This window comes from Cydia pomonella, chromosome 17 (assembly GCF_033807575.1).
Source record: "Cydia pomonella isolate Wapato2018A chromosome 17, ilCydPomo1, whole genome shotgun sequence".
Taxonomy (NCBI): domain Eukaryota; kingdom Metazoa; phylum Arthropoda; class Insecta; order Lepidoptera; family Tortricidae; genus Cydia; species Cydia pomonella.
Genome location: NC_084719.1, coordinates 1,284,423 through 1,297,544, shown reverse-complemented (window position 1 = coordinate 1,297,544; position 13,122 = coordinate 1,284,423). Strand labels below are relative to the sequence as shown.

The 13,122-nt window shown below is 35.9% G+C and overlaps 1 protein-coding gene across 1 annotated transcript; it reads right to left on the bottom strand.

The window, feature by feature from the left end:
- Positions 1–6,729: 6,729 nt before the first annotated feature.
- LOC133527275 (uncharacterized) lies at positions 6,730–12,864 on the bottom strand. Its single transcript, XM_061864213.1, has 4 exons — positions 11,651–12,864; positions 8,605–8,822; positions 7,781–7,891; positions 6,730–7,145 (listed from the first exon to the last, which is right to left on the bottom strand). The coding sequence occupies exons 1-4, from the start codon at positions 11,786–11,788 to the stop codon at positions 6,941–6,943; spliced, it is 672 nt and encodes a 223-aa protein (XP_061720197.1). The 5' UTR covers positions 11,789–12,864; the 3' UTR covers positions 6,730–6,940.
- Between the last annotated feature and the right edge of the window lie 258 nt (positions 12,865–13,122).

Here is a 13,122-nt window from a genome sequence, read left to right as displayed (position 1 = left end):
AGCTCTGGGCTCAATCTGGACGGGATATATAAGAAATTCAAATATTATGTAATTTCCATTGAGTTACCTAACAGGTACTCTATTTATATACTTACATAATTGTATCGATTTTTGACGAAATAAAACAACAAAATAAAAATAACTAATAATCTCTTTGAAACATGACACACGCATACTCTGAATCTTTAGGTATTTAAATAAAAGTAAACAAACAATTTGTACATTTTCGGGTAGTTATAAGATTTATTGGTTAACCAACCAAATATAAAACCGCCTGGATCTGTCACTGAACGTCCTGACTTACCTACATTATTTGGTAATGTAATGTTTTTATTTACCCTTAACTGGCTTAAGAAGCTATTCGAGGGTAGATTTTGTTTACTTTTATTTAAATACCTAAAGATACAGACTATAGTCACTAAAAATACGTGTGTAAAATCAGATAATTACTATAGTATTGAAATGATTCACGAGAATTACAATTTGAATATCTTTATAGCTTACTCCTACGATATACATAGTTATATACATAATATATTAAATGTACTTACTAATAAGTAGTAAACACACGAAATTTGCGTTGAGCTTCCAACACGATTAGATGTAAATACAGACATAATGAAACTGTTCACTAAAGTGTTATGTCCCTTTCAACACGTGCATTGTTAACTTCACTGTCTTATTATTTAATGCTGTTACAATATTATTATTCATTTGTCAGCTATTCATATTTATTGACCTTACCTAAGTGTTGTTTTATATTTAAAACGTTGTTTGTTACGAAAATGTACCTTATCTACGTCACAAAATAAGTAACTAAAACAGATTTTGAGATTAATACTAATTGTAACAACAGGTTATGAATTTGATCTGGATTTGTTATAGATGTTAATGGAAATGTATGTAATCAGTTATTGTATATAATTCCTAGTAAAAATTATATTATTCCTAAAATCGCCCTAAAAGGTGTGAAAAAATTATAAGACATATTTTCTAGAAATTCTATACATTTCTTAAATAGCAGTAGGAAACGTATTCATTTTATTCAAAGAAAGCATAAATTTTACACATTTCTTAGTACAATATCGGAATTCCAATGAATTCCTAGAAAATGTGTATATACATATTTTCCAGAAATATCATACTATTTCTAAAAACTGAATACATTTCCCAGGATATGTGTGTATTAAAAATCTTTCAGCAATACTTTATACATTTCCTAAATAGCCTCGGGATTGTATACATATATTTCTGACAGATCATATTCATAACAGTACCCCTAGTGTAAATAAATTCGATTTCGAAACGTGACGTACGCGTTTGCGTTTAGTCTCATTTTGTATGTGATTTAGAAAGAGCGCGCCAAGCGGGACGTTTTGGAAACTCAAAATCCTATACAAAATGAGACTTAACGCAAACGCGTTCGTCACGTTATGATGTCGATTAAATTTACACTAGGGGTACAGATCTAGATCAAATCCATAACCCGTTATTAAAATCAAACCTCTCGATCTTTATCATGTTGAAAAGAACCCGCAACCGGTCCTAGCAACAATCATGTGTTATTAATTATTTTTTCTATTTAAGTTTAAAACTAACTCGATTTTCAATCATCACCAAATATCAGTAGGTAATTACGCAACCTTTTGAAACGGCAGTCCTTGTAATAAACACAAAATATAAAACTTGTTATTATTAACACAAATTACAAGAAAAACTTAAGGAAGTGCATCTAAAGTTACGTAATTACCCATTTAGGCCGCGAACTGGACGAAAGCGGTGTCCAACATTGCGTTCGACCAAATTTATGGACGACCTTGATTCGCCGCTCGCCGCTTGCGTCCAGTCTGCTGCCTTACTCTTGACATTTAAATGTCGTGGCAACAAAAAAAGTCTGTGCAAAATTACTTTTTTTTTCGTTTTGCGAGTAATCAAGCTTGTCTTGTTTCAAACATTTTATCAATATAAGCTTATAAGCTAATAGTTTCAAAATTAGTCTACGTGTATTTGTTTAGGTTTATTAAGGCTAGTATTTATTTTTATCATTGATTATAAATTTATGTGTGCCTTATTTTCATAGTCTTTGAAACTAAGTTCTGCTAAATTGATTCTAGGTAAATTTGGCAAATGTTGAGTTGAGATTTGGAGTTTTATCTTCGCGCGGTGTTTTCATACATATTTCATACGGATGCGATTTATACTAATTATCTATGTATGTTAAAAGTGTTAGTTTCATAATAATATCATACGTATAACACTGCCTGAGAAAACTTATGAAATATAATCACAGTTCGTAATAAGACTCCTCTGGAGTTGCAGGCGTACATAGACTACGGAGACCGCTTACCATTAGGTGGGCCGTATGCTTGTTTGTCACCGACGTAGTATTAAAAAAAAATGAATTCTTAAATTCTTAGAGAAGCTATATTGGACGTGTACTTTTGTCGAATCTACCACCATCAGCCGGGGTGATTGAGGTGCTCAAAAATATCTGAATACGCACTTTAGGGCTTTGACAATAGCGTGTTCAGATATATTTGAGCACCTCGGTCGCTCCGATATATCTGATGGCGACTGTACTTTATATATTTATGGCCTTGTTGAAGAGTAGATGTTTTGTAAAATATTGGTTGTTAGGATATATTAACGCCGAACTTGTATGAAAACATTGCGCAATTTAATTGTTACTTAAAGCAATCTTAGCTTATTTTGGTAATTAACTTGAAATTTGTATTAATTAAAAATTAAAATTGAAAATTTGGTTATTGTCGAAACGGCATATTGTAGTTAGGGTTCAACGTATGTTTCTAACATCTGATATTATTAATGTTAAAATAATTAATGTCCTCTACTGTAGTAATATACTATAAATGTTTATGTTCAATTCTATATTATTTTTCACCTTTCTCGTCAGAAGTAACGGGGCTTGTCATGGAGGATTTTGTTGAGAATAAAACAAAAGACATTTTTTTCCTTTACCTATTTATATAGTGTTTAAATTCAATACGGGAAAACCTTTGAACGGTAGTTAGCAAAGGACCTAAGAAGTATATTGCGATAACTTTTGCTTAGAATATTAATCATACAAAATAATTCGACTCGCAATTTTAAGCAACGCACAAGATACGAGCTTTTTGTAGTAACTCTCAACGCCTTGACAGTTACTGTGAAAAGCTCGTATCCTGCAATGTCATGTCATGTTATATCTCATAATGTTTTCAGTACATTGCTGCTCGGTAAATTTTCAAATATTAATTACGGTAGTAAGTGTAACTTAAAAAAACCTTCATTCATGATAACACGAGTAAATTCTATGTCAGGTTTGTTTTATTGCCCGTATTGAATTTACACACTGCATATACGTACCTACTTTGAGGCTAGGTGTATTTATGTAAAATTTTACCATTAATTACTCCCGTAATATATTGTCGTATGATTTATTTAAAGATTATATGCAATAATCTTTTTATAAACTAGACGTTAATTAAAACTCCACCAACAGTTTACTCAATTTACGCAGACGAACTGTTATTAATGTACCGATATTTTGATTTTCTAAATTGAAATCTCTCATTCAAATCCTCCATACACACCATCCAGTGAAAATGGCATTCGCAAACGAACACCATAATAATGATACAAATATAGTAATAGATAGTACGAAAGTGAATTCCTTAATTTTTATTAAATATTAAGGTACTGTAATACAATAATGTCTTGCCTCCGAATGGTCCATAGGGTGAGCATCCGTTAAAAGCTAGGGAGCGGAACGATGCAAGAAATAAAAAGAGCGCCGATAAAAACTTATTCACCAATGGGAACGCATCCTCGCACCGTTCGACTACCTCGCACACCTCTCGCTTTAAGGTTACTCACCCTTAGCTTAAACTTGAGACCATCGGGGGACACGTTTATGCACTATGCTATAAAATCGTATATGTCTAAGTCATAATAGCTCAATAATTTAATGAACTCTATGAAATTGTATAATAAAATATAATTAAGATATTGTAAGCTTTAGATAATTGCAAAGTTAATGTAAGGAACGCGAAATAATATACATAACTTAGTGTAATTGTAATGTAAGTCCCATTTTGTAATGTTAAATTAATTAAATCAAGCACTACCACCTATTATTATGAATACACTCATGACTTCTTGTCTTGCTAATATTGAAATGTATTATAATATGAACTATAAATATTAAATGTTATGCGTTAATAATAAACTAACGTGTTTTAATTTTATACCCATTTAAGAGCATTCGTACCGCTTCATATCTTTATCAAATTAACCTCGCAGTATTAGTGCAATAAATAATCAAGCGGAAAAACGTTAATAACTTCGAAACTTGAATAGGTATGGTGTTATTTATTAAAGTCATGGACACTTTTATAGGTTCAATGTCAACATTAACTTTTTTGCTTTAAAAATGAACTTACAATAACTGATTCAAATTTCAAATCTTTCGAGCTCATTTTCTCGATTTCAACTAACTGTCGCTTGTTCACTTATTTCATAACACTGTCCAATTTTTGATACATTGTTAATAGATATTTCGCACTTGTACCTACTTCATTCAGTCATTATAATTTTAAAATAATCCGACATTATATGTCTCATTATAGATTTTTAATATGATTTATTAAAGGTATATATCATAATGTCGTTGCTTCTTAATATGTGCTTACAATAATTAATTATAGGCTACATCCGCCCATCCGCGGCTTGCTTAGCGTCAATACTAGAGCCTAGTGACGGGCCTTACGAGCACCACGAATGGGACCAATACTTGGGTGTCAAAATCGCATTTAGTAACACCCCTGCGCTCAGTCGCGTGGCGAATTCCGCAATGTGAAGGCGTCACGTAATACCATTCCCAATAAAAAATGCCCTAATAATTGTGTCGTGAAATTGATTAAAAACGATTACAGAAAAATAAAATACACTTAATAAGATTTCATATTATCATCGGTAAATCGAATTTACACTGTCCTAAGACATACTGACAGTAAATCATTTCAATTTACATTAATTTCTTGCTTAAAACAAATTTTAAGCAAGAAATTAATGTCATTCATTTTGTTTCATTATGACTGTCGGTTGACCTTGCTTGGCGTTAGATGCGGAGCAGCGAAAATAAAGACACATATTAACGTAAAGACTGCACTCTTGCCTTCAAAAAGACTATAAATATTAAATGTTATGCGTTAATAATAAACTAACGTGTTTTAATTTTATACCCATTTAAGAGCATTCGTACCGCTTCATATCTTTATCAAATTAACCTCGCAGTATTAGTGCAATAAATAATCAAGCGGAAAAACGTTAATAACTTCGAAACTTTTATAGGTTCAATGTCAAAATTAACTTTTTTGCTTTAATAATGAATTTACAATAACTGATTCAAATTTCAAATCTTTCGAGCTCATTTTCTCGATTTCAACTAACTGTCGCTTGATCACTTATTTCATAACACTGTCCAATTTTCGATACATTCTTAATAGATATTTCACACTTGTACCTACTTTATTCAGTCATTATAATTTTAAAATAATCCGACATTATATGTCTCATTATAGATTTTTGATATGATTTATTAAAGGTATATATCATAATGTCGTTGCTTCTTAATATGTGCTTACAATAATTAATTATAGGCTACATCCGCCCATCCGCGGCTTGCTTAGCGTCAATACTAGAGCCTAGTGACGGGCCTTACGAGCACCACGAATGGGACCAATACTTGGGTGTCAAAATCGCATTTAGTAACACCCCTGCGCTCAGTCGCGTGGCGAATTCCGCAATGTGAAGGCGTCACGTAATACCATTCCCAATAAAAAATGCCCTAATAATTGTGTCGTGAAATTGATTAAAAACGATTACAGAAAAAAAAAATACACTTAATAAGATTTCATATTATCATCGGTAAATCGAATTTACACTGTCCTAAGACATACTGACAGTAAATCATTTCAATTTACATTAATTTCTTGCTTAAAACAAATTTTAAGCAAGAAATTAATGTCATTCATTTTGTTTCATTATGACTGTCGGTTGACCTTGCTTGGCGTTAGATGCGGAGCAGCGAAAATAAAGACACATATTAATGTAAAGACTGCACTCTTGCCTTCAAAAAAACGTGCCGAGCGAGTTAGCTGGAGAGAGCCTCTGCTATTGCCATATTTATTAAAATAAATGTAACCTTTATTGGTTAGGTAGGTAGGTAGTTAATTAATAAACTCACTTAAAATTATTTTCTTTCTAAATGTTGACATTCAGTAAAAATCTTTGGTTATGAAATATTTTAAATGAAATTAAAAAAGAATGTACCTGTTTATATAACACATTTTAATTTGTTTTTGTCCTACTTATTCATACTTAATATTCTTAAGTAATAAACAAGCACAGCAAATTATTTGTTTAAAATATGTTTACGTGACATTACAGAAATCTAATGCGTCATGCAACCAAGATCAAACATGTCAACAATAGCACATAATAAAAGAAGATACAATAAAAATAAAAAAAATCAATTGTCACTTTATCGTTCGCCCCGAAAAAAGAAAGGGACTAAGGTATCTCTCGAGTTATTTTTCTAGACACTTTTTCTTCAGGCGAGAGTGCAGTCTACTTTCATGTTGGTCAGAGAATTGATTTTATCTTTTCTCTGACCATTGGCCATGTAGTTTACGCAGTTTACAACAGATGGTGTACAGTATAGTTACAGTGCATACGCATGGGCTTATCTTTACCTTGAAATCATTGACTAGAATGTTCGTTTTTTTAAGCTACTCACTAGGTGACTCGCTAGGATCTAGACACTAAGTAAACCGCCTCTTTGTGTGGACGTAGCCTTATACTTTAAATAACCACAGTTACAATTAGGAAGAATCCAGGTTAAAAACCGCAGTAGAGGAGCAGGCGTTTTAAATTCAATTTAACCAAAGTTGTTGAACGCGGCCCACGGACTCGCCGGGTTGACATTAGATGGTGGTGTACTATAATATCCCTGGGCCAAGTCAACCAGCGAGAAAGGACACTTGTACATGTCGCAGTTCTCCAGAAGGACGCCCAGTCGGTGCGCCGAGTCATATATGGCGTGCTCGATCGGCTCTTCGGGAAGGACTTTTGACATTGGTAATCTGAGAAAAAAAGGGTTGTGTAAGGGAGTTTTTGTTTTCATTTACCGAACTAAGGATCTAGCCGAAATGACAATCGTTTAATTTATAATGGACGACAGATGCAATGAAAAGTCATGTCCTCACGTCATTATTTCTTACGATACAATTTGGCAAATACCTACTCAAAGAAAACATTATTAAGCAATGTTTTGGCGTCACTTATATTTGTTGCAAGCTACGTTAATAGGTAATTGTATGCGGATATTACTACTAATAATACATTTTAAAATATGTACAAGAACGAACGAGCGTTTTTAATTTCTATTCTAACATGTTTTTTCCCGTGCGGCTTGAAATACCTAGTGGCCTCGCACGGGGAGACCGATAATGATTTAATAAAATTTGTTAAAGTTTTGATCTTCTTATAGAACTACCTTTACACTACTCCCTGTGTATTTACGCGCACCAATCAGAGTAAGAAATAGTCAAGTTCATATCATAGATCAAAACCTTAAAAAAATGTCTTAAATTTGGCCTTAGGGTATCTTAAACAGGTGGAAGCGATCCCCCATCATGTTTAGCCCGTGCAGATTAAGACATTAAGTTGGTTGCGCATAAAGTATTCGTTGTCACTGATATGCTGTAACTGTACTTACGTGAATAGTGTCCTGAACATCTCTTCCACCATGTTCTGACCATGCGGCACGATTCGTTGCGTGGTCTCACACAGGGTTTTCAAGATACATTGGCGGCCACTGTACCCCATACTGGAGCAGACAATTCAAACTTTAATTTAAATTCAGATTTGAACATTTTATGATAGAAATTCAATCCCACCAAAAACATTTTGATGTAAAATGTCGCCAAGACGATATCATAAAGCTCGCACTGTCAAAAAGTTATCAAATCTCATGTAGAGTCAAGCTTCTAGCTCCACAAGCCCTAACTTCCCTTAATTGTACACCCCAATTTTTAGAACTCTAGAACTCTACAATCAAAATTTGCGGAACCCTCATACAAATTTTCATCCCCTAGTTTAAAGGGGTGGGGGTTAAAAGTTCCAGGTTTTAGATTATTTTTGTTATTTGTGTACTAATACTAGCTTATAAACCAAATTTACCTTTCCAGAACTTCAGAGTTCCCTTAGAGTTTTAATGATCATCAGTGAATGAGCTAGTGAGTTAGTGACGAAATCATGTTTTTTAGATATCAATAAAATCGAAAGTATAAGAGTTATGCAATTAAAACTTTCTATTTTTATTAGGTGTACTATGCCCCCGATAATCCCTGATAATTTTGTTTATTTGGGATAATTCAAACCCAAGTTATGAGGGTTCAAAAAAACGTCGATGCGCTTCGAAAAAAAGTAGGTAGTACCATTGCGCTTCGCCTGGCTTGTCTTGACGGGGGCACTACTGTGCCCCCAGATAATTTAACGATCAAAACGATTTTGGGCCTTTGCTACTTATTACGTACTTACTTATCGAGTATAACTTCCAGCTTTTCATACAAGTCTCTCCTGCTCCTTCTCTGCGCCACCGGTTTGCCCAGCCTGTACTTTCTGTGGTACGCTGCCAGGGTCTCTGTAGCGTTGGGCAGCTCGTAGGCGATGCCCCAGTTGAGGCCGAAGTTGAAGGTTCCTGGGGCTGAGGACGGGGCCGGTTGGCCGATCATACCGACTGTCATGCAACCGGCGCACTGGAAAAAATAAATAAATAGTATAGGATATATATATTTTTTTTTTATACTACGTCGGTGGCAAACAAGCATACGGCCTGCCGGATGGTAAACAGTCTCCGTAGCCTATGTACACCTGCAACTCCAGAGGCGTTACATGCGCGTTACCGACCCTAACCCCACCCCCCTCGTTGAGCTCTGGCAACCTTACTCACCGGCAGGAACACAACACTATGAGTAGGGTCAAGTGTTATTTGGCTGCGGTTTTCTGTAAGGTGGAGGTACTTCCCCAGTTGGGCTCTGCTCTAGATCTGGAATGACATCTTCTGTGCTGTACCCTACCACACAAGGCGAGATGACATTCACATTGCCCATACCTCTCTTTTGGACGTAGTTTAAGGACATACCCGGGTCCGAGGACATACCCGGGTCCGTACATTATTACATACATTGACTAAGACTGATATAGACATGACATATTCCAATGAATAAATGTATAAACCGAAATAAATGTCATATACGAATAATAAAACACTAGGAAAACACGGTTTTATACGATGTTCCATCATGAAGTTCCAGTTAATATCTTCCGGCTCGATCATCAAATCAGTCCGACAGTACCATATTATTGTATTATCATCAGAACTACATACAACTGCCAATTTTCATGATGCTACGATCCTTGGAAGATGGTTACATTAGTTACCTTAGATTTCATTACATAGTTACATACAGGTCGACCTAATAAAAGCGTGTTAAAAAGTGACCAACAGTGACCAAGGCCTGCTGGGACTGGAATCGAACCAGTGTCCTCGCCATCGCAGTAGGCCTAAAGCCCCTCGGTCACCCGGGTCACGGCGACTAAGGTCGAATTTTTCGAAGTATATATAATTTAGACGACCGGACGACCTAGTGGGTAGTGACCCTGCCTATGAAGCTGATGGTCCCGGGTTCAAATCCTGGTAAGGGCATTTTTTTATGGTAGAGGAGGCAAACGAGCAGACGGATCACCTGATGGTAAGCGATTACCGCCGCCCATGGACACCTGCAACACCAGAGGGGTTGTAAGTGCGTTGCCGGCCTTTAAGATGGGAGTACGCTCTTTTATTGAAGGTTTGAAGGTCGTATCGGTCCGGAAATACCGCAGGCGACAGTTCATTCCACAGTTTAGCTGTGCGAGGCAGAAAGTTCCTGGAAAAAACGCACAGTTGAGGACTGCCAACCATCTAAGTGGTGAGGATGGAAATGTTGTCGCGTAGGGCGATGGCGAAAAGAAGCGGCAGGGATTAATCCGAACAATTCCTCGGAGCACTCCCTGTTGTACATGCGATCGAAAATGCAAAGCGAGGCCACATCTCTACGCAGCGCCAAGGAGTCAAGCCGATCCGAAATGCACTGGCAGTCGACAATTCGAGTCGCTCTTCGTTGGATGCGGTCCAGAGGGAGAAGCTGGTACTGGGGTGCCCCTGCCCATAGATGAGAACAGTATTCCATGTGCGGGCGCACCTGCGCCTTATAAAGCTGTAGGCGTTGGGCCGGTGTGAAATACTGTCTCGATCTGTTGAGCACACCGAGCTTTTTTGTGTGATTTATTTGTGTGATGAGCATGGATATTTGTTCCCGCGTCATGGGTGTTTTCTATGTATTTAAGTATTTATAAATATTTATTATAAATATCGTTGCCTAAGTACCCTCAACACAAGCCTTATTGAGCTTACTGTGGGACTTAGTCAATTTGTGTAATAATGTCCTATAATAATATATAATAACGCAATTTCTTGAGGGCTTATAGCGCCTTCTAGCCATCCCTAAGGTAGATCAGATTTCATCCCTGGGCACTGGAGGCCCTAGTCACTTTTTCATCATAGGTATATGACATTTATTTCGGTTTATAATTTACTGTGCATGAATCCAATACGGTCGTTAAATTAAACCACATAATAGAATTTGTCAGTGTAATCATTAAGTTTTTTAAGTAACAATTATAACCGCTTGATTATTTTTTGAAAATTTAGCGAGCAGTAATGTACTGCAAACATTACGTGACATAACGTGACATGACATTACGAGATACGAGGTTTTTATAGTAACTACCAACAAATGTTGACAGTCTTTAAAAAGCTCGTGTCTCGTAACTTGTGTGTTGCTTCAAATTGCGGGCCAAATTATTTTGTATGAATTGTATGGTAATAATTTTCTTCGTATTTCTAATAGTAATCAGTCTCTTCTTCTTCAGTCGGTCCCTAAATGCTGAGAATCGGGACATCATGTTCTTCTGTTGAAGACCAGATTCCTTCCTATTCCTCGCCAAGCGCATGGCCTCATGCAGTTTTAATAGTTTTAATAGGTTATGTAGTGATTTAAGCACGCCATCTAGTGGGGGGAGGGCCCTGAGTTCTGGTGCTTTCAACTTTGCCCGTCATAATAACTCTCTCTAGGCTATCCTGGGAACCTAGCTTGTGCTTGTGCGTTCTTGGGTGTTCCCAGACTAAACGAGCAGATTTGATGAAGCGTATCAACGTGTTAGAAATGTGGTGTTGGCGCCGGCTTTTACGGATAACTTGGACAGCTATGCGTACTAATAAGTCCATACTGGAAGAGCTACGTATAAAACGCCGGTTATCAACAATATGCCAGGACCTAACTCTCATAAACTTCGGACATCTCTCACGCCGCTCCCCGGATAGCATAGAGAGTAATCATGTTTATAACTCTTTTATATTCTGTAAAAAGTTATATTAATGCAGGTGGTTTTCACAAAAACTTTGGTATCTTTTACTTAATCCAATTTGTCAAAATTTCATTCTGCTGATTGTCCTTGTCAACCTCATTCCACAACGTGCACTTACCGAGAAACTGGAGCCTTCAGGAAACGTAACATACCGCCGTTTTCTAGACAGAACTTTCGACGCAGAATCGCTGACTCCAGCCCTGCCCAATTCCATTAAACCACACACAAAGAAAACCAAACCGAGATTTATATTCATGTTCGAAATTTAAAATAACTTTTTTAAATTGTTAAAGAATTATTTTCGGCCAGTTTTGTTATCTCAAACTAACACTGAGAGTGACCATGAGAGACTGTCAGCTAGCTTTCAGAGTATAAAAAGTAACGGAAAGTTATTATGACAATAAAGTCTTGTTAACAGTGTCCCGCTATGAGTAGGAATTTGGAGTAGGTTATGTTGAGGTCAAGTGGTCTTGCAAATTGGTCTAGATTAAGCCTCTGGTAATATTATAATTGTCAGTGTTTATATGTTTCAATGTTAGTCTCTTAAAAATAGTTACGCACAAAGACATATAAATCACCATATTTGTACCTTTTGCTATTTTGACATAAAATGATTATTTAAAAAAATAAGCTCTTTTATATGTATTATTTAATACCGACATCTTAAGGAACCCATAAACAAAAACGTCTCCATAAAATGCTATCGTTTGATGATCCTTCAATGTTTTCCCATTTATGGACAAGGTCAGCATTTTCGGATAAGAATAATGATTCCCTCCTTCCTAAAGGTAGTATATGACTTTGGAAAAAATGCGTATACCTATAAAGGGACAAATGGGCCTCGCATCTCGTCCCCATCTAATGCGTCGGCAGGTCCGTCAGCGGGACCAATTTGTTTTGCAGTTATGACGCTCATTTGTCACACTTTTACCGAAGAATATATCTTAACCCACAATTTATCCAATGGATATAAGGAAGTTCTTTGCAACTAATAGCGATGTTAAAGTAAATATGGGACTACCTATAAAAATACGTGTCCCAAATGGTAAGAAATGTTATTTGTCAACTATTATTATTTTCCTGAGAAAGGGAGTTACTGAGAAAGTTCGACAAGAATAAAAAGCTGGTAGAGTCAGACCAAGATAAGTTAGCAGCGACTTTGACAGCCCAGACAGTGTAAGTTTTATTTTAAAAGTCAAATTTCTATGAAATTATGACATTTATTTTAATACTTGCACAGGCTGGGCTATAAAAATCGCTGCCAACTTAGCTTAGTATTGTATTGTATCGTATCATGTCGTATAGTATCGTATCATATAGTATCGTGTCGTATCGTATCATGGTATGGTATCCTATCCTATCCTATCGTATCTTATCGTATCGTATTGTATTTCGAAAGATCTCAAACCAAAAAATTCGTTTCTGATCAAGTTTTCTAGAGAATGATAAAACATACGATTTTGGGCCTTAAGTATCTTTGACTGTGTACTGCTTTAACTTAAAATTTCATTCGTTTCCATAAATAAATGTCACAATAAACGGAATCATTTTACACCACAAAAAATGGCAATAGGGAGCGTGCATGAACTG

What these genes read in the sequence shown, in the direction of transcription:
- LOC133527275 (XM_061864213.1), bottom strand. Translation starts at nt 11,788, where the DNA reads ATGAATATAAATCTCGGTTTGGTTTTCTTTGTGTGTGGTTTAATGGAA. An exon ending in CTGAAGGCTCCAGTTTCTCG is followed by an intron (nt 8,823 to 11,650) that starts GTAAGTGCACGT and finishes TATTTTTTCCAG; the next exon opens with TGCGCCGGTTGCATGACAGT. An exon ending in ATGTTCAGGACACTATTCAC is followed by an intron (nt 7,146 to 7,780) that starts GTAAGTACAGTT and finishes TTTTTTTCTCAG; the next exon opens with ATTACCAATGTCAAAAGTCC.